Source organism: Prionailurus viverrinus, chromosome B1 (genome assembly GCF_022837055.1).
Source record: "Prionailurus viverrinus isolate Anna chromosome B1, UM_Priviv_1.0, whole genome shotgun sequence".
In the NCBI taxonomy this organism is placed as follows: domain Eukaryota; kingdom Metazoa; phylum Chordata; class Mammalia; order Carnivora; family Felidae; genus Prionailurus; species Prionailurus viverrinus.
Window position 1 is genome coordinate 105,846,846 of NC_062564.1, and position 24,700 is coordinate 105,871,545.

The window sequence follows — 24,700 nt, forward strand, 5'->3', positions numbered from 1 at the left end:
ATCTTTCTTTTTCTTTTTCTTTTAAAAGCTCTATGCCCAATGTGGGACTTGAACTCATGACCCTAAGATCAAGAGTTGCATGCTCCACCAACTAACTGAGCCAGCCAGGTACCCCTTGTATTAGCACTTTAAAAATCAGTGCTTTACTTCTCTTGTAAAACGTGATGGAAACTGGAAGCTCATTAAAGAAAAAATGTAAAATACAGAAAAGCAGAAAGAAAAATTTACCTATTTCTTGCCGCTCAAAGATGCATTTCTTTTCAGCGTTTTTATGTATAGTTTTTTAAACAAAGTTTTGCTACTTTATGTATAATATTGTGTCCTACTTATATAAAATAAATCCTTTGCTTTTCATGTTATTGCCAAATTATTCATAGGCATAAATTTTTAAACCTGCATAATAATTTAAGTGGACATAATTTATTTAAACATTTCTCCTCAGTTGGACATCATTTGTTTCCATTTTATTTCTCCATTACAATGAACACTTTTTCCATATTTAGTACTCTTTCTTTAGGACAGATTCCTAGAAGTGGAATTACAGTATCAGAGAATATAAAGATTTTTTAAGGCTTTTGCCAAGTTGGAAAATGGCAATCACAGAATCATGATTTTACTACAGAGGACACCTAGCCAAGCCTTTCTGGCATTTAACTGTCCTGTTTTCTCCAAATGAATGTCTCGGCCTTCTGCTCCACTGTGGATACAGAATCTCACCTGAGGTTTGCTCACTTTACTCATGACAATGCAATGAGTATTCAGATGGCTTGATAATAGTTTTTGAACACTGATTTCTAATACCTATTAAATATCTAATTTCTAATAAGAGGGACCTGGCATTATTATTATTATTATTATTATTATTATTATTACCAGTATTATTGACAATTTAAAAAAGAGCACAGAGTACACTCTGCAGGGCCAAGGTGAGCATGTGCTCCCTTTTTTGTCCCAGGACCTACACTGCTCATTGGCCTCATATCTGGCTGTGAACTCCTGACACACTGAATTTACCAATAAGCCCTACTTAACACAAGGTTCACTGGTTTGGAAGGAATGATGTGGCCATCCCACTCATCTTAGAAACCAGAAGGCCCTATCATGTATGTGACTAACACCTCCCCTGAAGGCTGCATCACATGAGCTTCAGAAAGAATCAAAATTCAACTGAGACCCAAGGCCAAAACATTAGAAGCAAATATATTCAAATGCAAATATGGCTCCTGTGAGGGCCTCCATCCAAGACAGAAATTACTAATTTCTACAACAGGTGGCACCAGACTCTAGAGCTACAGACAAATGAAGTCTGATAGAACACAGAGCATTAGCCAAAGGCAGTCAGGCAAAAAGCCAATAGATTAAATCCTGCAAAGTAAAATCTTGTTAAGAACCTACTAGTTATTACAGGGCATGCTTAGGCACTCTAAACCTCAGATATAATACAATACAATACAATATGGTCTGGTGGTGAGATTGAAACGGAGTATCTCGCATCCTGAGGGGAATACAAAATTGGTGAAATCCCAATTTTAAACCAACCAGGAACCTTCTTAAATTTTCCTTGCTGGCCCAGATTTCCCTTTCCTAAGCTGAACTCTCAGGCCTTTTGGGGGGTAGGGATAAATGATCTGGCTTTGACTGAGTTCTTCTAGGGCTGAAGTTCTTACAGTCAAGAAAGAAGTAAATAGGCCAGGAATTGAGGTTTCACATCAAATCAGAAACTCTCTAAGAATTGTACACAGAAACTGTCTTTTTTCCCATTTGATATTCTTTCCTGCTTTGTCAAAGATTAGTTGGCCATAGTTTTGTGGGTCCAGTTTTGGAGTCTCTATTCTATTCCATTGGTCTACATGTCTGTTTTTGTGCCAATACCATGCTGTCTTGATGATTACAACTTTGTAGTAGAGGCTAAAGTCTGGGATTGTGATGCCTCCTGCTTTGGTCTTCTTCAATATTACTTTGGCTATTCGGGGTCTTTTGTGGTTCCATACAAATTTTAGGATTGCTTGTTCTACCTTCAAGAAGAATACTGGTGCAATTTTGATTGGGATTGCATTGAATGTGTAGATAGCTTTGGGTAATATTGACATTTTAACAATATTTATTGTTCCAATCCATGAGCATGGAATGTTTTTCCATTTCTTTATATCTTCTTCAATTTCCTTCATAAGTTTTCTATAGTTTACAGCATACAGATCTTTTACATCTTTGGTTAGGTTTATTCCTAGGTATTTTATGATTCTTGGTGCAATTGTGAATGGGATCAGTTTCTTTATTTGTCTTTCTGTTGCTACATTATTAGCGTATAAGAATGCAACTGATTTCTGTACATTGATTTTGTATCCTGCGACTTTGCTGAATTCATGTATCAGTTCTAGTAGACTTTTGGTGGAGTCTATTGGGTTTTCCATGGGAAAAGATATTTGCAAATGACATATCGGACGGACAAAGGGCTAGTATCCAAAATCTATAAAGAACTCACCAAACTCCACACACGAAAAACAAATAATCCAGTGAAGAAATGGGCAGAAAACATGAATAGACACTTCTTTAAAGAAGACATCCAGATGGCCAACAGGCACATGAAAAGATGCTCAACGTCGCTCCTCATCAGGGAAATACAAATCAAAACCACACTCAGATACCACCTCATGCCAGTCAGAGTGGCTAAAATGAACAAATCAGGAGACTATAGATGCTGGCGAGGATGTAGAGAAACGGGAACCCTCTTGCACTGTTGGTGGGAATGCAAACTGGTGTAGCCACTCTGGAAAACAGTGTGGAGGTTCCTCAAAAAATTAAAAATAGACCTACCCTATGACCCAGCAATAGCACTGCTAGGAATTTACCCAAGGGATACAGGAATGCTGATGCACAGGGGCACTTGTACTCCAATGTTTATAGCAGCACTCTCAACAATAGCCAAATTATGGAAAAGAGCCTAAATGTCCATCAACTGATGAATGGATAAAGAAGATGTGGTTTATATATACAATGGAATACTACTTGGCCATGAGAAAGAATGAAATCCTGCCATTTGCAGCAACGTGGATGGAACTGGAGGGTATAATGTTAAGTGAAATTAGTCAGTCAGAGAAAGACAGATACCATATGTTTTCACTCATATGTGGATCTTGAGAAACTAAACAGAAGACCATGGGGGAAGAGAAGTGGAAAAAAAGTTACAAACAGAGAGGGAGGAAGGCAAACCATAAGAGACTCTTAAAAACTGATAATTAACTGAGGCTTTATAGGGTGTGGAAGGGAGGGGAAAGTGGGTGATGGGCATTGAGGAGGGCACCTGTTGGGATGAGCACTGGGTGTTGTATGGAAACTAATTTGACAATAAATTTCATATTAAAAAAAATAGAGAAAACAAAGAGGCTATATATATAGCCTCTTTGTTTTCTCTAATTTTACATATATATATACATATATATGTATATATATGTATATATATAAAAGAATTGTACACAGAGATTTATGCATAAGATGTATGAAAGGCATCAATTAAAATAGAGTATTATAAATGACTTGCTGTTTACAAAACATGCAAGCACACTCATGGGGCTTTTGTACTTGCTGGTTTTTCTGTCTGGGGATAAAATCCAGGAGGTAAGGGACTGGGCATCACACAGAGTCCTGGAGCTCTTGGTAGGGAGTCTGGCTTCTACTCTGAATAGTACGGTTTGGAGGATGTAAGTGGAGAAATAATGTAATCTGATTCATATTTTAGCTTCCCTTCAATTGTTTGAGAAGCTTATTTGAAATCTATAGAAAAGCAAAATGTTAGGGCAATAAACATCTGTGTATCCTTTACCTATTCTCCAGTAGCTTACATTTCACTACATTTGCTTCATATTTTGTTTCTTTCCCTCTTTAAATATGGTTTATTTTGCTAAATCATTTGAAAATAAGTTGCAGATACCAACATACTAACACAAAATCCTTTAGCCTGCATCATCTAGGAACATGTATATCTTACTATAAAATAAAATCTCATTATCACACCCAGAAAAACATTATTAATTCAACATCATGTGTTGTACCGTCCATATTTACATTTCCGCAATTGTTCCATAATTGTGGCAAATTGTATTTTCCAAAGATGACCACCACATTTTCTTGCTCTTCTAGAACTTTGTCACTCCCCTGTAAAGACATAGAATCTAATTCTACTCCCTTTGAATGTGGGCAGACTTTTGTGAAGCAGAAACGATGCTGTGACTTCTGAATCCAAGGCAGTTGTGCTTTTGCTTTGCTTGCTGCGACACTTGATTGAGCCCTAAAGCTGTATGACTACCCTGAGGCCATCTTGAGGTAAGGAAGCCCATGGGTACAGATCATATGAAAAAGCCCTGAGACTGATGCTCTGTCAGCTCACTGCTGCTCCAGTTGCCTACTGTTCTAGTTCTAGTTATCAGCTGACTACAATGTCAAGAGACACTCAAGGCCAGAATCACCTAGGCTAGCCCTTCCTGAATTCTGACCTACAAAAACCATAAGAGATAATAGAATGACTACTTTTTTTTAAGACATTGTATTTTGGATTATTTTGTTATCCAGCAATAACACCTAGAAAAATGACTTTTACTTAAAAAATTCAGGATCCAGTGAAGGCTTAAGCAATCTACAGACTTAATACAATCTCTATTAAAATACTAACATTTTTCACAGAACTATAATAAATAAGCCTAAAATTTGCATGGAACCACAAAAGACTGTGAGTAGCCAAAGCAACCTTGAAAAAGAAAAACAAAGCTGGAGGTATCACAATTCCAGACTTCAAGTTATATTACAAACTTGTAGTAATCAAAACAGTATGGTACTGGCACAAAAATGGACACAGATCAATAGAACAGAATAGAAAACTCACAGAAACAAACCCACAATTATATGGTCAATTAATCTATGGCAAAAGAGGACAGAATATGCAATGGGGAAAAGATAGTCCCTTCAGCAAATGATATTGGAAAAACTGGACAGCTATCTGTTAACGAATGAAACTAGGCCACTTTCTTACACCATACACAAAAATGAACACAAAATGGATTAAAGACTTAAATGTGAGACATGAAACCATAAAAACCCTAGAAGAGAATACAGGCAGTAACCTCGTTGACATTGGCTGTAGCAACATTTTCTACATATGTCTCCTGAGCAAGGGTAACAAAAGCAAAAATGGACTATGCAGACTACGTCAAATAAGCCTGTGCACAGCAAAGGAAACCATCAAAAAAACTAAAAGGCAACTTTCTGAATGGGAGAATATATTTGCAAATGACATCTCTGATAAAGGGTTAGTATCCAAAAAAAAAAAACCAAAACCAAAAACAAAAATGAAACCATATACAACTTAACACCCCAAAACCAAATAATCCAGTTAAAAAATGGGCAGAGGACATGAACAGACATTTTTCTGAAGAAGACATCCAGATGGTCAGCAGCTCAACATCATTAATCATCAGGAGAATGCAAATTAAAACTACCATGAAATATCACCTTACATTTATTAGAATGGCTAAATTCAAAAAGGCAAGAAATAAGTGTTGGTGAGAATGTGGAGAAAAAGGAACCTGCGTACGCTGGTAGGAATGTAGCCATTGTGGAAAACAGTATGGACGTTCCTCAAAAAATTAAAAACAGAAGTATCCTATGATTCCATAATTCTACTATTGGGTATTTACCCAAAGGAAGTAAAAACACTAATTTGAAAAAAATATATGCATCCTTATGTTTATTGAAGCATCATTTACAACAGCCAAGATATGGAAGCAACCTAAGTGGCCATCAATAGACAAATGGATAAGGAAGGTGTGGTATAAATACGGTGGAATATTTCAAAGTCATAAAAAGGATGAGATTGTACCATTTGAGGTAGCATGGATGGACCTTGAGGGTATCAAGCTAGGTGAAGTAAGTCAGGCTGAGATAGACAAATACTATATGATTCCACTTATATGTGGAATCTAAAAAAAAAAACAGAAAAAAAAAACAAAGGCACATGAATAAACAAGAAGCAGAATCAGATCTATAAATACAGAGAACTGATGGTTGCAAGAGGGGAGAGGGCGGGGGCTGGGCAAAATGGGTGAAGGGGAGTGAGAGATACAGGCCTTAGTTATGGATTGAATAAGTCACAGGAATAAAAGGCACAGCATAAACAATATAGTAAATGATTCTGTAATAACAATATATCAGGACAGATGGTAGCTACACTTGTGGTCAATACACCATAATGTCAAATAAACTTGTCAAATCATGAAGTTGTATACCTGAAACTAACATAACATTGTGTGTCAACTATTCTTGAATAAAAGTAAGTATTGTCAAAAATACAAAAAGGTATTTCTTAAGTTTTTTGAAACTATGGTAAAAGATAAATAACATAATTCCATAATGTACAAATCTTAAATATACATTACGGTATTGTTAACTATATGTGCATTGTTGTAGAGTGGATTTCTAGAACTTTTTCATCTGGATGACTGGAACTCTGTACCCACAGAACAGCAACTCCCCATTTTCCCCTCACCCAATCCCTGGCAGCCACCATTCTACTTTGTTTCTCTAAGTTTGACTACTTTAAATACTTCAAACAAGTGGAATCGTGAAGTATTTGTCCTTTTGTGACTTAGCGTAATGTCCTCAAGTTTCATCCATGTTGTAGCATGTGACAGGATTTCCTTTCTTTTTAAGGCTAAATAATATCCCATTGTACATATATACCGTATTTTCTTTATTCATGCATCTGTCAATGGACATTTAAGTTATTTCTACTTCTTGGCCATCGTGAATAATACTGCCATGAACATAAGAGAGCAAATATCTCCTAAAGATCCCGTTTTCCATTCTTTTGGACAAATACCCAGAGATAGGATTTCTGGATCATATACTAGTTTTATTTTTAATGTTTGAGGAAATACCCTACTGTTTTCCATAGCAGTTGCACCATTTTAAATTATCACATTAGGGACCACTTTGTACAACCACTAGGATGTATGAGAATACCTGTTTTCCCACAGCCTTGTTAACATATTTTATCAATATTTTGAATTTTGCTCAATATGGTAGATAAGAAATGGTATCTCAGTATATTTAACCTTGCACTTTTCTTCCTATGAAAGAAATTGAGCATCTTTTCATAGATTTAATGACTTTCCAAAGAATGTGTCTGGATGCCATGTTGGGAGAGAATGAAAGCCCAGTAATGCAAATGCTCTTGAGTCAGTTCTGTGATTATGTGATTATGTACTTTCCAGGCAACCAGATTTCCCTTCAGAGTCAAAGGATAGTACATATGTAGGCAGGGTAAGTTAATCCATTGTCATTTATTGAAAATTAATAATGTGCCCCAAATTTTGCAATATATTGTGATTATAAAATAGAATAAGATAAGATGCTTTACATCAAGGAATGCACAAACTTATTGGATGAGAAAGATAACTGAATGTAGTACTGTGGGAAAGTTATGTTAGAGTTATGCCTGGGTTATGCCTGAGAATACAGAGGAGAAACTGGAAAGTTGAGGGAACTATTCTATAAAAAGATGATATATGAACTCAGGTTTACTGAAGAGAATCAGCTTGAACCCAGTAGCATTCTTTAAGACACAGAATAAAATAATAAGTGCTACTTAGGGATGGGGTGAAAGATGAATATATGATTATTGAAATAATAGACCATAAAAGTGGGTGGAAGCCAGATTTAATTTTTTTTTCCAGGTGAAGGACTTTTCTGTTTATCCTGAAAGCTATGGGAAACTATCAAAGGACTAAACAAGGAATAACATAATATTCATTTCTTTAACTTAATACCTATTTTCTTAAATTTCTCAATTTATAGTCCAATGACTTGAGAGTTAATCATATTTCTGTTTTTATTAACTACGGAAATCAAAGGGACTTAATTATACCTTCTTGTGGTATTCTTGATCTCACAGAGTGGCGAGTAATTACATAACTCCACAGTTAGTCATGAAGAACATTACTGATAGAAAAATGGGACTGATATGGAGGTTAGCAAATAAATGAAATAAAATATTTTGGCTTTACAAATTTAAAAGTCTTGTCAATTTATAAGTAACATCAACAAGATAAAAGTACATAGTTTATTATTCATAGTTCTTTAAAAGTACATCTAGGGGCGCTTGGGTGGCTTGGTCGGTTTAGCATCCGACTTCTGCTCAGGTCATGATCTCACGGTCCGTGAGTTCGAGCCCCGCGTCGGGCTCTGTGCTGACAGCTCAGAGCCTGGAGCCTGTTTCAGATTCTGTGTCTCCCTCTCTCTCTGCCCCTCCCCTGTTCATGCTCTGTCTCTGTCTCAAAAATAAATAAACGTTAAAAAAAAATAAAAAAATAAAAAATAAATAAAAGTACATCCAACATTTTCCCTTACCTGTGCTTCTTAAAACTTTTTACAAAAGCACTTTTTTTTGGTCTTAGACTGTTTTTATTGTATAAACTTCAGGTGCACAGCTTTATAACTGACATCTGCACACACTGCATAATGATTAGCACCACAAATTTAGTTACCATCCATCACCATAGAGTTGGCCCTCTTTGCCCATTTCACCCACCCCTGAACCTCCTTCTCCTCTGGTAACCACTAGTTTGTTCTCTGTATATATGAGTATGTTTTTATTTTATTTTGTTTATTCATTTGTTTATTTTTCTTAGATTCCACCAAATGTGGAAATTATATGGTATTTGTGTGTTTCTACCTGATTTATTTCGTTTAGCATAATATCCTCAAGATCTAGCCATGTTGTCACAAATGGCAAGCTTTCATTCTTTTTTATGGCCAAGTAGTATTGTATTATATAAATGTACCACATCTTCTTTACACATTCATCTCTTGCTGGACACTTAGGTTGTTCTGATATTTTAGCTACTGCAAATAATGCTGCAATGAACAAAGAGGTACATACGTCTTTTCAAATTAGTTTTCATATTTTCCAGATAAATACCCAGAAGTGGAATAGCTGGGTCATATGGTAGTGTTATTCTCAATTTTTAAAGGAATCTCCATACTGTTTTCCAGACTGACTGCATCAATAATCCCAACAGGGTTTGAGAGTTCCCTTTTCTCTACATCCTTTCTAACACTTGTTATTTCTTATTCATCTGATAATAGCCACTCTAAGAGGTGTTAGCTGATAGCTCATTGTGGTTTTAATTTGCATTTCCCTAATATTAGTGACGTTGAACGTCTTTTCATGTGCCTGTTGGCCATCTGTATGTCTTTTTTGGAGAAATGTCTTAGTCCCTGGGGAGAGTCCCTGCTGTCCTGCCTCTCCAGTGGATGATTTAAGGTTTGTAAATGGGTCTCCTTTATCTATCATCTATGTGCTTGTCAAATTGGTGTTTTGGGCTGGTTTCTGGGTCAAGTGAATTCACACACAAGCCCTTTAAGAAAATATTTTCCATTCTTTACCATTTAATAGTTTTCCTGAATGTAATTCCCATTGCTTTTCAAAGCCTGTTGTTTTGGGGGCTTGTCTCTTCTGTGCAGGAATTATGGGTTGGAATGCCTGATGTGGAGCTTTGATCTATAACTCCTCAGGGAAAAGTTCTGTACTCTTGATATCCCTTCTGATTGTGATTTGCTGTGGCTGGGATGTGTTTTTATTCCCTCAAGAATCCATGTCTCTGCTTCTTTTTCCTTTCTCAATGCTGCCCTTTTATCCTTTGCCATGGAGGCTCTGTTCATTCTATTTTTAGGTCCCTTTCAAAAGGAATTATTCTATATCTAGTTGTAGATTTGTTGTGTCCATAGGAGGAACTGAGTTCAGGATCTTGCTAGGCCACCATCTTGAACTCAACTCCCCCCAAAGAACTTATTTGTTTGTTTTTTACTTAACTTGGTGATGGGTTCCTTTTTGCTAGATAATGGCCAGAAATTTTAAACCATTCACACATTTTTTTTCAGGTACCAGGTAACTGAGTCACATTAAGAGTAATGTGTATCATATTAAGGGCAATTTACTTTTTTTTAAATGTTTATTTATTTTTGAGACAGAGAGAGACAAAGCATGCATGGGGGAGGGGCAGAGAGAGAGGGAGACACAGAATCGGAAGCAGGCTCCAGGCTCTGAGCCATCAGGCCAGAACCCGACGCGGAGCTCGGTCTCACAGACCGTGAGATCGTGACCTGAGCTGAAGTTGGACGCCCAACCGACTGAGCCACCCAGGCTCCCCTAAGAGCAATTTAACCAAGAATGTAGAAGCAGCATGTTTTAGAAGCACTGAACTCAGAATCAAGCAAGCCAGGGTTCTCAACAGAATACTACAGGAATGACTTTTAGCCTAAAATTAGGTGATTGAATAGATAAACTTTGTGGTTCTTTCAAGCTTTAATTATACATTATTCCATGTCAAGCTAATTCATCATCACTTGTGAAAACTACCCCCATTAAGGGTCAGTTAAAAATTTCCTGGATCTTGAGTTTCACCTACTTCCAAGCAGAGAATCTTCCAGAATGTACTTTTATTAAAACCAGTCTTGTTATTATTCACACATGGATATACCATGAGTTAAGTGATGCCCCTAAGACATAACTATTCATGCATTAAGTCAATAATTTAAGAAAAAAAATTGGTGACCTCTTTTTTGAGTCAGGGATTGATCTAGACACAGTGGGAAGCACAAAAATGAAATGCACATAGATCATTCCTGCAAGAATGCTCCCTTATATAGGAAAAAAGATATAAACTCAATCATGTGGTGAGGTAGGTGTTAGGTGACATATGAAACTTACAGGTAGAGAACACAACTGGAACTGAGGAAATATTAATTCTATCCCTGATCATAAATAATATAACATAAACAACATTTTTAACAGCTGAATGTATTCCATTATGGGGAAACATAATTTTCTTTACCAGTACCCCATACCCCTTTTTGTCATCAATTAAGTTCATTCGTTTATGATTTTTTTTTTTTTTAGTGGAAGCCATAGAAGCAGAGAAGGAATATATAGCCTGTAGTAGAAAAAAGAGATACTCAGACACATGAGAAGCATTTGTGTTTTTATATTAAAGCACTAAGACAAGATCAAGATCAGTAATTCTAATTATTATGGACCCTAGAACTGTCTTGGGCTCAGAAGAACCCTTCAGGTCCTATGGGCCCTGATGTTCAGCTTTCTACAAACAACACACCCATTACTTGAGGTAACCTGAGTGAGTCTCTAGTCCTTACAACCAGAGGAACTCAACAAAAACAAGTCTCTGTAGAGACAATTATGTATGTGAAGCACAGTATATGACAGTACATAATTCAGCCCTAGCCAACCAATGAAATAGGTTTTACTTATGCTTTTGATTTGAGAGCTGTCTTACCAGGACCAAGATTTCCTTTTGGATTCATTACCTTTTTTCTTTCTCCCCCCCCCCCCCCCTTTTTTTTTTGGTGTCAGGTCATTAAAAAAGTTAATTCCCCTTCCTCAATATATGTTACATAAAACTTAGATACAAGGCATCATGTTTGGCCATGGGAATGGCTTTGGAGATGAAAGACATTCTCTACCACAAGAAGCAGACTAATAGCAAACTCATAATTATAAAAGCAAGGTAATAAGTACTTCGAAAGAGTCTGCAGAGAATGGTATGGATACACAAGTTGGGGCCTCTAAACCAGAGTCAAGGGGGTTTCATGAGGAAGGTGATCTCTAAGCGAAGCTTTAAAGGATAAACAGGAGTTATCTCTATTTTATTTTTATTTTAAACTCCAATTCAAGCTAGAGTTCTCTGGTCCCTAAGAAAAAACATTTATTCTCATTGCTTTTTAAACCCTACTGGAGATTTGGGTTCATTTTCAATTCTGATACCTTAATCATAGGCCCATGATTTCTAGAGCAGTTTTTGGTAATCTTTGGTTGCTAAAATTATTTCTCCATTTTCTTCCTTTGCAGTATTTCCCAAGTCTGCCTGATCATAAGAATCACCTAAACAAGGGGCACCTGGGTGGCTCAGTTGGTTAAGCGTCTGACTTTGCCTCAGTCATGATCTCATGTGTTTGTGGGTTCAAGCCTCTCATCAGGCTCTGTTCTGACAGCTCAGAGCCTGGAGCCTGCTTCGGATTCTGTGTCTCCCTCTCTCTCTGCTCCTCCCCTGCTCACAGTCTGTCTCTCTCTCTCTCAAAACTAAATAAACATTAAAAAACTAATTTAAAAAAAGGAATCACCTAAATGATAAATATTCAGGTCCCCAAAACTGTTCCCTGGAGATTCTGATGCACTGAAGTCTGGATTTTTAAAAACCGGTGTCTCAAGTAATATTCATTATTAGGCATGTTCAGGAATCATTTTCCTACTATCCAAAGGTGTTACTATTATCATTTGTTTATTTTTATTGTTTTTATGTTTACTTATTTATTTTTGAGAGAGAAAGAGAGAGCACAAGTGGGGGAGGGGCAGAGAGAGAGGAGACACAAAATCTAAAACAGGCTCTAGGCTCTGAGTTCTCAGTGCAGAGCCCAACGCAGAGCTCCAACCTACAAACTGTGAGATCATGACTTGAGCCCAAGTTGGATGCTTAACTGACTGAGCCACTGAGGTGCCCCATCATTTATTAATTTTTTAATATAGGGTTTTCTGTTACCATAATTTTTTGCAGGATTAGTAAATAAGAAAAGAAAGAATTATAAAATTTCTCATTAGGGAAAAAACGTTGCTTCCTTTTAGATGAATTTTATAGATAAGCACACATAATCCCTATACTTGTAAATTATAGTTAAAAATTTTTTTTCTCAATGTGGGCTAATTTCTGTATATATTGCTATCTTGTGTAAATGTTGTTTTACTTTTCATTGTAATCCACTCATGTGTTACTCCCAGTTTAAGATACTCATTCTTTTCACATCCATGTTTATGATTTTTCTTTAATGAGAGAAACACAATGTAGATTTATCTTGAAGGAATTTGGGTAAGAGGGTAGGGAGGGTATAGTGGATGAATGCTATATCAACTTGACAAACAGAGAGACAAAAATATTTAATAAAATATGGGCATAAAGGGATTATCAACTGTTTGGGATGTTTAACAGTTTGATGAAGGAAGTATAATGTTGCTGTGCTGTCAGGGTTCTGCTCCACTTGGATTCCAAGAGTGTGGTAAGTGCATGAATCTCATGGCAATCCACAACTCTTTTGGATTAATAAGTGAAGCAAGCACTGATTTTATTGTCAAGAAGGTTTAAGGGAGGCCCAGCATCCCACAGATACCAATTGTTAATGACTCAATATCTAGAGTCTGTTTATTGAATAAGAGAGTAGACCAAGACTTAGAACATTTGGTAATTACTAATAAGGACACTGGAGCAAGAAGGTGACATCTTTTTTCGGAGCCATAGAAGATAATATGGCTCCCAGAGGAACAATGTCTAATCCAGAACTATTCCATTTGTTACACTAGTTAAGTATTTCCACATTTTCCTAAGATAGGTTGAACCAGAAATTCATGTTAAAATGAACAGTATACTTTTACTAGCTCCTTTTGTATAAGTATGTATGTCATAGATTAATGGGGTTCTATTTGTTGAGGGCATACAGTTATTATCAATGGATATCTTTTGTCATCTTCCTAAGTTTCAGTTCTGCATATTATCTTATAGATATGTAAAATAAGTAGACTCTTTTTTAAAGGATAAATGAAGGTACCTGTATCACTGTGAATTGATTAAGAATATTTATGTCTGGGTATATTACATGTTTGTGTAGAAATTTTGTGCTTGTGTGTCTATAGATAACAGTGATTCTGGGATCATTCCAGTGGCTGTCTCCTGTGGTAGATCCATAAAATAATGATTATTACCTACCAGAATCAATCAACAAACACTTCAGGATCTGTTACTCAGCCTGATGGACTCCAGAACCTGATTCATTACGCTAACAGAGAGCATCCGTTTCTTAGGGATAGAAGGAAATTAGTGAAGATCATGAAATTAATAAAAATAGAACATCATTAGTTTAAAACTATAAATTGTAAATTATGGAGGAACTGAAATATTAGCATATGTACAATTTAGAGGGAGTCTTCTCCTGGTAATTAGGTTACATGGGAAGTATTCACTGATTGAAAGATTTATAAAATTGCGCTACAAATTACTGTCATAGTGAGTACAAATTCTTATGATCAACATATTCTTTTCCTATAGTAGGATCTGTATAGGAAAGTGAACTATAATCAAGAAGTCGCTGGTTGAGTTTACAACGTAAAAGAAAAAGGAATGAAAATAATTCTATTATTTTAAGTTTATTTTTTTATTTTGAGAGAGAGAGAGAGAGAGAGAGAGAGAGCAAGTGAGCACGTAAGTAGGGGAGGGGCAGGGGCAGAGAGAGAAGGAGACAGAGAATCCCAAGCAGGTGCTACCTTGCCAGCGTGAAGCCTGACATAGGGCTTGATCCCATGAACTGTGAGATCGTGACCTGAGCCAAAATCAAGAGTTGAATGCTTAACTAACTGAGCCACCCAGGCGCCCCATAAATGAAAAGAATTCTTAATTTCTTAATGGTCCTAGGCTCAAATAGCTGGATGGGTCCATCTCTCAACTGTACCTGAACTTCAGAGTCTATTAATTAAAATCTCTGTATCCAACCCACATCAGAGGAGGCTAGGCCCTATGACATGGGAAGTATATTTGGAGATGGCTGAGGTTTTCTCTCTTCTAGACGGTGATAATATTTGTCTTTATATTAAATTTACTTGGTTGGCGGGGCGCCTGGGTGGCTTGGTCGGTTAAGCGTCCGACTTCGGCTCAGGTCATGATCTCACGGTCCGTGAGTTCGAGCCCCGCGTCGGGCTCTGTGCTGACAGCTCAGAGCCTGGAGCCTGTTTCAGATTCTGTCTCCCTCTCTCTCTGCCCCTCCCCTGTTCATGCTCTGTCTCTCTCTGTCTCAAAAATAAATAAACATTAAAAAAAATTAAAAAAAATTTACTTGGTTGGCATTTTTTTCTTTAGCAAGAAAAAATACTTTGGTAACAGTAGAACATTCCAGGCTAGACAGTTATTCTAGTTATCTTTACTGTGATCTGTTCTAGTTTAACTCTGAGAGGTACTCTGTTGCAGAGTTACCCCAATACTGGTAAAACTTACTGGAGCACCTTGATATTATGTTGACATATAGGAAGAAAACTTTTAAAATACATTAATTAAAGTCCTGCTTATATTTTCATTTTCAACTCAAGTGTATTTGAATATGTTTAAGAGACATAGGTATGTTTCCAGTACACAACTGCCTTTTTTATCGGAAACAGCAAACTCATTCAACATTCTCAGAAATCAAAGACTGGGGTATTACTTAAGCTTATAATGGGTATCATTCAAATCCACTATAATTAAATTTCATATCTTTCCTGCAGCTAATATCTACTTTGATTCCATCAAGGTTTTCTCATTCTCATTCTGACCTAAAAAAGAGTGCCATCTGCCAAATTAGTAGCATGCCTCACTGCACCTGGACCTCTCTTAATTTTAACACAAGCTTTACCCAAACATGTAATTTTGGGATGGAGAATTCATGGGAAACAGGTCACTCCTCCTCACTCTGTTCTGAAAGGCAAACATCACTAACTAATGATAGCAGTTTTCCCTTGGGCGAGACTTGGGCTGAGTCTAGAAGTGGGCTTCTCAACCAGAAATCTCCAGGGAACTATAGCTGCTTCCAAAAATTGGAGTTGGCATGCCAGATGAAATTAATTTGGATTCCTTCTCTATCTTATGGTATCTGACAAGGATCTGTCACTTATTTTGAATTCCAGCATTTATCTGAAAGTAATTGTCTACTGTAAGTTTTTTGAATCAGGAAGCACAAGTTTTGTGGGAAAGTTTTTTTCTCCCCTTTATTCCCCATGGATCTTCTCATCAAGACAAACAATATTGCCAAATATTATCGATAAAGGCCTGAAAAGTAGCAAGATTTGCTAAACATTTAAAGCATTTGCTCAGCTAATTTAGCTCAAATTAGTATCCAAGATTCACACGAGCTTTACTATAAGATTTTTATTTAATTAAAAAGAATAATTTGGTTTTGAAATAGTGAAAAAAAATTTCTTATAAATATATTAGAGAATAGATATGTTAGAAAACTCAGATTTTTTTCCTGATGTATAAATCAGAATTACATCTATTTTGGGGGTATGAAGATGAATAAACTTCAAAAAGGCAAGATGCCATACTACCCCAAACTATATTTATTGATTTTTAGATACACATGCTGATTTTGCACAAAGATGAGTTATCCTTATTCCTAATCTCCTTATTCCTTATTCCTTATCCTTATTCCTATCGAAGCTGAGAAATGAATACAGTCATTACATACAAGAAGATGAAAAATACCTGCAATTTTATTTGTAAGACCTGTAAAATTAGGGTCCAGAGTGGGCCTTTCAAATTTTATTCTCTTTATTTCTACATTCTTCAATTTTTATGCTGATAGACATTTTTTCACATTTGGAAGATTATACTTTTTCATCTTGAGTATTGCTAATGCCAGGGGCAAACCCATACATCTATCTGATTAATAAACCCAATTTTATTTTTTATGTTAGTGATTTTCAGAAGGGAAATAAATTCCTTCTTTTTCTTATACACCTTACTTCAATTGGTTCATCTTTCTCTACACAACTTTATAATACTTGCCTCAAGCAGATATATGTGCAAATGATTCATTGTGGAGCTGGGACACAAGTTAAGAAGTGAAGGAGGAAAGGCAGAAGCCAATTAAACAGGCTGCTCTGCCCAGCATGAGACCTAGCAAGACAAGATATCACATAAATGTATCCAAAATGACCATATTTTCTTATCTAATTCTTCTTCCATTTTGCTTATACCTTTACTTCATTTTTAAAACTATGTTTTTAAATTATTATTTTTTTAGTGTTTGTTTATTTTTGGAAGAGAGAGTGAGAGACAGAGTGCAAGCAGGAGAAGGGCAGAAAAAGAGAGGGAGACACAGAATCTGAAGCAGGCTCCAGGCTCCGAGCTGTCAGCACTGAGCCCAACATGGGGCTCGAACCCACAAACTGTGAGATCATGACCTGAGCCGAAGTCAGATGCTTAACCGACTGAACTACCCAGTTGCCCCTTTAAAAATTATTTTTATGTAATCTCTCACACAATATGAGGTTTGAACTTACAACTCCAAGATCAAGAGTTGCACACTCTATCAACTGAGCCAGCCAGGTGCCCCGCTTATACCTTTACTTTAAATAGGAGGGGAAAAAAAAGAATAATAGAGTTAATGCTCATCTAAATGAGAAAACTGGTCCATAGTGGGAATAAAAGAGTTTTATAGGTGAAAAATCTTGTTCTTTGGAAAAATATCCATTCATGTCTTCTTTCCTTTTTAATTGGATTATTCCTTTTTTGGGGTTTTGAATATATATAAAATATATTTAAAAAATGTATATATCTATCTATCTATCTCACTCTCTTTCTATATATATCTATATATAGAGAGATAAAGAATATATATATATATATATATATATATATATATATATATATATAGGTATCCATATATATAGATATAAAGAAGACATACAGATGGCTAACAGACACATGAAAAGATTCTTATCATCACTAATCACCAGGGAAATACAAATCAAAACTACAATGAGAGAGATATCATCTCACACCAGTCAGAATGGCTAAAATCAACAACACAAGAAAAAACAAAGGTTGGTGAGGATGTGGAGAAAGGAGAACACTCTTGCACTGTTGGTGGGAATGCGAATTAGTGCAGCCACTCCACAGTATGGAGTTTCTTCAAAAAGTTAAAAATAGAACTGCCCTATTACCCAACAATTGCAGTACTGGGTATTTACCCAAAGGATACAAAAATACTAATTCAGAGGGATACATGCACCCCAGTGTTTATAACAGTATTGTCTACAATACTCAAATTATAGAAGGAGCCCAAATATCCATCAACTGATGAATGGATGAAGAAGAGGTGGGATATACACACAATGGAATATTACTCAGCCATCAAAAAGAATGAAATCTTGTCATTTGCAATGACGTGAATGGAGCTAGAGTGTATTACGCTAAGTGAAATAAGTCAGTCAGAGAAAGACAAATATAATATGATTTAACTTATATGTGGAATTTAAGAAACAAAACAAATAAGCAAAGGTAAAAAATAGAGAGAGAGGCAAACCAAGAAACAGACTCTTTTTTTTTTTTTAGGATTAACTTTAGGTGTCTTTTATTCCAAGAAACAGACTTTTAACTACAGAGAACAAATTAATGGTTACCAGAGGGAAGGTGGGTGGGGGGATGGATCAAATAGGTGTTGGGGGTTAAGGAGGACACTTGGGATGAGCACTGGCTATTGTTTGGAAGTGTTGAATCAGTATATTGTACACCTGAAACTAATATTACACTGTATGTTAACTAACTGGAGTTTATGTAAAAATTTTAAAAAAAGGTCTTGTTCTCCATAAATGCAAGAATCTCTAAATTCTGAACACTTTTCAATGCAAAGGAGGTTCTGGAGCACTTTCCTGGCTTTCCATAAGTTCCACTTGTCACTGCTTCTTGTAGAATGAGTTTGTCCCCATCTCTATATGTGGTTGCATTTAGTCTTTTTCTGTGTTGGACCTAGAACTTCATATTGATTTGGCTGAAACTACCCAAACCCTGGCCTTTTTGTCAAGGTAATTTTCAGTCACCTGTCATTTTTCATCTTTTTCTTTTCTTTTTTTTTTTTGAAAATAACTCAAAGTACTTACTGGGTTGAGAACCACAGTGAAGAAAAGTTCACCTCCTTGAATACTCTTGTCCAGCTCTTTAGGCCCTCCTGGATATTCTTTGTAGAAAATTGTGTGAGTGAAAAGCCCACAGGTTTGTCTTGGAAGAACCTGAAGGAAGAATAAACAAGTAAGGAAAAATTGCTTTCAACCAATTAATTTGTTGAACCGTGGGTTCTTTTTCATGGAAGCTGATGCATAAACTGGTGTCATTATACAACTCTTTTTAATTTAATTTTATTATTTTTTTTAATGTTTATTTCTGAGACAGAGAGAGACAGAGCATGAGTGGGGGAGGGGCAGAGAGAGAGGGAGACACAGAATCCAAAGCAGGCTCCTGGCTCTGAGCTGTCAGCACAGAGCCTAATGCAGGGCTGGAACCCACGAACCATGGGATCATGACCTGAGCCGAAGTCGGACGCTTAACCAACTGAGCCACCCAGGCACCCCTCATTATACAACTCTTAACTCAGGCCCAGAAAATCCTTCACACTCTGGGAAAGCAAGGATGACATCAGTACAGAAGGAATACATAAGAAAGTTGAAGAAATATTTTAAAACTAAGATAGACTTTGAATTATTTTAGCCACTTATCTATTTTAAATCTCCAAGTCAGTACTGCTGCTATGAAGCCTAGTATGTTCCAGCATCTTAAAAAATAAAAATGAAGTAAAAATGATACTTTAAAAATATAGGAATTGTCTGTGTTATCCTGTAGTGTAGTAGGCAAAAATTTTAAGGATAATACTTTCTTCCAAATTCTACACATGCACTAGAAAAAAGGTCAGTTATTAACTTAATGTGATTCTTAAGAAATTATATTTTAAATTAGAATAAATATTTGAGACACAAATCATAGTATCTTCTTTACTCTGAAAGGACTGCTGCAGGCTTTAGAAATTGCCCTGAATTCTAAGTCTGAAGCCTGCCAGTTTCAAAAATAAAAAAGAGATTATGCTTTTGATTATTAATTTTTATAAACTGTCACAAACAAAATGATACAAGCTCACGTAGGAAAAAGTCTTATTTTCATCCTTTGCACATGAAAACCATTATTTGCTTCAATTGTACACATTTGTGATAAGGATATTTTTTTTCAAATTCTTACAGCTTTCCTGGTAAAATAACAGTGCAATTATAAAAGAAAGTGTGAATTAAAGCTGTGCAGGATGGTACAATCTTTAGCTAAATCTTATATAATGACTTCATAATGACCTGTGTTTGTCACTGTGTACTTGAAGTAGTAGAAAATTAATGAGTACACTTTGGAGAACTACAAGCTTACAGAATCTTACACAGATGAGTCTTCTGTTTATTGTCCTCAGCAAACTGATCTTCATTTTTTTCTGCCTTTTTTCTTGAAGCACATTTGGCTCAGTAAGTGCTTTCAAAATATTACCTTTATAGGACTTTTCGTGCTTTGCAAGCCTCTACAAATATACTTCTTTTTCTTTAGTTTGTGTATTATAATAAATTTCAATCTTATCCTTGAAAGTTTTCTTAGAAAACATAATTCTTAGCTCAATCTGTATATCATATATTGCTGTATAAATCAAAACTTTATCTCCTATTTATATTTTGAAAATTGGTGAAATATCCTCAGAAGCCATTCTATATTGATGAAATAGTTAAAGGAACTTCAATTTATTGTGGAGTATTCATTCTGGTGATGTTTACATTTAAAAATACTACACATTCTTATAATGTTATGCTCAAAATCAATGGCAAAAAAGGACTAAGTGCAAAGATACTCTAACTGAATTAAATATATTCCCTAACAATTCATGAAAATATCTTTTTCCTGGAAATCCAAACTTTATACAGCATTTATACATTTTTTAAACAAATACATATTCTAAACTCTATGTAAGTCCATGTGGGAGAACACAAAGATTTATACTTTCTACCCTCGAAGATTTAAGGTATATCAGGATAATGAGAAATACCCCAAAGCTAAATAACAAAATGACCACATGATTAAACGCTAGGTTAGTTTTACATTTTAAAAGTGCATGATTTTGAATCATTTTTAGGATTCAGTCTGAATATCTTGAATAGGTACAGTGTGTTCAGAAAGTCTTTCAAGGTAGAAAAAAATGACAAAGACGTAGACACAGCAATACTGTTTTAGAACTTTTTGGCTGGAGTGAGTCTCTATTAACTACAGGAAAATAGAAGATGGAAAGATAGATTTAGTCTAAATTGTTTTCAGGTACTTGAAGAGCAAGTTAAGGGGTATGGAGAAAACTGGAAGTATCAAGGTTAGGAAGGCCAAAATGAAGGCAGCATTTTAAAAAGTATGAAAAGTGTAAGGTTAGGTTGTGCATTTGGGAGCTTTCTTGCTTCTTGAGATGGGCCTGAATCACAATGTACTTTCCTCTTAGGACTGTCTTTGTTGCATCCCAAAGGGTTTGAACTGTTGTGTTTTCATTTGCTTCCATGTTCTTTAATTTCCTTGTTAACCTATGCATTCTTTAGTAGGGTGTTCTTTTTTTTTAAATTTTTTTTAAACGTTTATTTATTTTTGAGACAGGGAGAGACAGAGCATGAACAGGGGAGGAGCAGAGAGAGAGGGAGACACAGAATCTGAAACAGGCTCCAGGCTCTGAGCTGTCAGCACAGAGCCCGACGCGGGGCTTGAACTCACAGACCGTGAGATCATGACCTGAGCCGAAGTCGGACGCTTAACCGACCAAGCCACCCAGGCGCCCCAGTAGGGTGTTCTTTAACCTCCATGTATTTGGGGGCTTTCTCAATTTTTCTTGTGGTTGATTTCAAGTTTCATAGTGTTGTGATCTGAAAAGATGCATGGTATGATCTCGATCTTTTTGTACTTGTTGAGGACTGATTTGTGACCCAATATGTGATCTATTCTGGAGAATGTACCATGTGTACTTGAGAAGAATGGGTATTCTGCTGCTTTAGGATGAAATGTTCTGAATATGTCTGTTAAGTCCATCTGGTCCAGTGTGTCATTCAAAGCCATTGTTTTCTTGTTGACTTTCTGCTTAGATGATCTGTCCATTGTTGTAAATTGGGTGTTGAAGTCCCCTTACTATTATTGTATTATTGTCAATGAGTTTCTTTATGTTTTTTTTTTATTAGTTGATTTATATCTTTGGGTGCTAGCAAGTTGGGGGCATAAATATTTACAACTGTTATATCTTCTTGATGGATAGACCCCTTAATTATGATATAATGCCCTTCTTCATCTCTTGTTCAGTCTTTGTTTTAAAATCTAGTTTGTCTGGGGGCACCTGGATGGCTCAGTTGGTTAAGCATCAGACTTCATCTGAGGTCATGATCTCATGGTTCGTGAGTTCAAGCCCCGTGTCAGGCTCTGTGCCTGGAGCCTGCTTCAGATTCTGTGTCTCCCTCTCTCTATGCCCCTCCCCTGCTCACACTCTGTCTCTGTCTGAAAAATAAATAAACATTTAAAAAATCTAGTTTGTCTGATATATGTATGGCTACTTTGGCTTTCTTTTGACCTTCATTAGCATTATAGATGGTTCTCCATCCCCTTATTTTCAATCTGCAAGTGTTTTTAGGTCTAAAATGAGTCTCTTGTAGGCAGGATATAGATGGATATTGATTTTTACCTATTCTGCTACCCTGTGTCTTTAAAATGGAACATTTAGCCCATTTACATTCAGAGTGATTATGAAAGATGAATGTAGTGTCATTGTGTTACGTGACCTATAGAGCTGGCATTTCTGGTGATGTTCTCTGGTCCTTTGTAGTCTTTGTTGCTTTGGTCTTTTTTTTTTTCTCCACTCAGAGAGTCCCCCTTAAAATTTATTGGAGGGTTGGTTTAGTGGTCATGAACGCCTTTAGTTTTTGTTTGGGACACTCTTTATGTCTCCTTCTATTCTGAATAACAGCTTTGCTGGATAAAGGATTCTTGGCTGCATATTTTTTCTATTCAGCATATTGAATATTTCCTGCCACTCCCTTCTGGCCTGCCAAATTTCAGTGGACAGATCTGCTACTAACTTTACACATGAAAAGCTGCTCAACATCACTCATCATCAGGGAACTATACATCATAGCTACAAGAAATATCACCTCACACCTATCAGAATGGCTAAAATTAATAACTCAGGAAACAACAGCGGTTGGTGAGGATGTGGAGAAAGAGGAACCCTTTTGCACTGCTGGTGGGAATGCAAACTGGTGCAGCTACTCTGGAAAACAGTATGGAGATTTCTCAAAAAATAAAAATAGAATTACCCTATAACACAGCAATTGCAGTACTAGGTATTAATCCAAAGGACATAAAAGTGCTAATTTGAAGGGGCACATGTACCCCAATGTTTACTGCAGCGCTATCAACAATGCCAAATTATGGAAGGAGTCCAAATGTCCATCGATTGATGAATGGGTAAGGAAGATGTGGTACATATATACAATGGAATACTACTTGGTGATGAAAAAGAATGAAATCTTGCCATTTGCAGCAACGTGGATAGAACTAGAGGATATTATTTTAAGCAAAATAAGTCAGTCAGAAAAGACAAATATAATTTCAATCATATGTGGAATTTAAGAAATACAACAGATGAACACAGGGGAAGGGAAGGAAAAATAAGATAAAAAGAGAGGGAGGCGAACTCTAGAGACCCTTAAAGACAGAGAACCAACTGAAGGTTGCTAGAGTGGATGTGCATGGGGTAATGAGCTAAATGGGTGATGGGCATTAAGGAGGGCACTAGTTGGGATGAGCACTGGGTATTATATGTAAGTGATGAATCACTGGGTTCTACTCCTGAAACCAATATCACGCTGTATGTTAACTAACTTCAGTTTAAATAATAAAAAATACTAGAACCTGCACCAACTTAATAGAATGCTACAAAACTGAGAAATTAAACCAGATTATTTAAGGAGAAGTGAAGGAAATAAAATTCACCTGTAGGAAGAAATTCCCAAATGGGAAACAGTTTGTAAACATTATTTGGAATAGGGAAAGCATTTAATTCTATTGGGCAGAGGGAAGCCAGGTAGACACTGATTCACTGACAAGGGGAGGCATCTAATTAAAGAGGACACTTTTAAGATTAAGGGGTTAGGGTTGGTTACTGAGTTTTATGTTTATAAAATAGTCCATACAAAGGGTCAATTTGTATTAAGTTTCATAGACTGTATACCACCCACGTGTGTTGGCAGACTGGGAAAGCTAGAACAGGGGAGGAAATGACTCAAAGTTATTTCATAAAACCGGTTGTGCTCAAAAATAAAAGGAATGAAAAGATTGGCACTATCTGTGGGCTAGGTTGCAGTGCAGGAGGTGGATAGAAGTTGTAAACAGAAAAAGTAGGAACAAGCAACGTAGTTTACACATGAAATCAAGGCAGTGAATTAGGCTGTAGGAAACTCAGGGGGAAAAAAAACTTATTGTAAAGGAATTATTGATGGAATGTCGAGACTGGAAGTTGGCCAGGGCGGGGGGGGGGGGGGCGGGCGGGCAGTGGCCAGTGTGATGTTTGAAATGTAGAACTGAATTGGGAATAGCAGGATCAATAAAAGCTGGTTTGATGGGAAGATAATGACTTTCATTTAAGGCCTTTGGAATTTGATTTGTGAATATTAAAAAAAAAGTTTCCTTCATGTCATAAAACAAAATATGGGTGTGATTTTTTTCTTTGCAGTCTCTCCCTAGGAGGGGGTATTGGCTCTGGTGGTCTTCACTTGTATCTCTATTTGGATGCCTCCAAGCCCTGTCCTCTCTCTTTTACTGCATAGTCACCTGCCTGCTGAACATTTCCCACTTGGAAATTCTCATCCAAGAGCCTACAAAACAAATATAGAAGGTTTCCATGGATTGGTACAAAACTGGAGCGATAGGGACAGTTCTGTCAAAACAGGAAATCTGTTACAGCCTTTATTACCTGCAAGATTTGTACATTTATAATACAGGTAAAATATGTTTTCAGGAGAAATGAAAAA

General features: G+C 36.3%; 1 protein-coding gene across 3 annotated transcripts in view; it reads right to left on the bottom strand.

Moving 5' to 3' along the window:
* LOC125163600 (bifunctional heparan sulfate N-deacetylase/N-sulfotransferase 3) overlaps window positions 1-24,700 on the bottom strand; it is a 192,256-nt gene that overhangs the window by 69,545 nt on the left and 98,011 nt on the right. For all 3 annotated transcript variants that reach the window (XM_047855588.1, XM_047855589.1, XM_047855590.1), the window contains exon 6: window positions 18,737-18,865. In XM_047855588.1, the coding sequence (XP_047711544.1) occupies window positions 18,737-18,865 (129 nt within the window). The remainder of the gene's footprint in view (window positions 1-18,736; window positions 18,866-24,700) is intronic.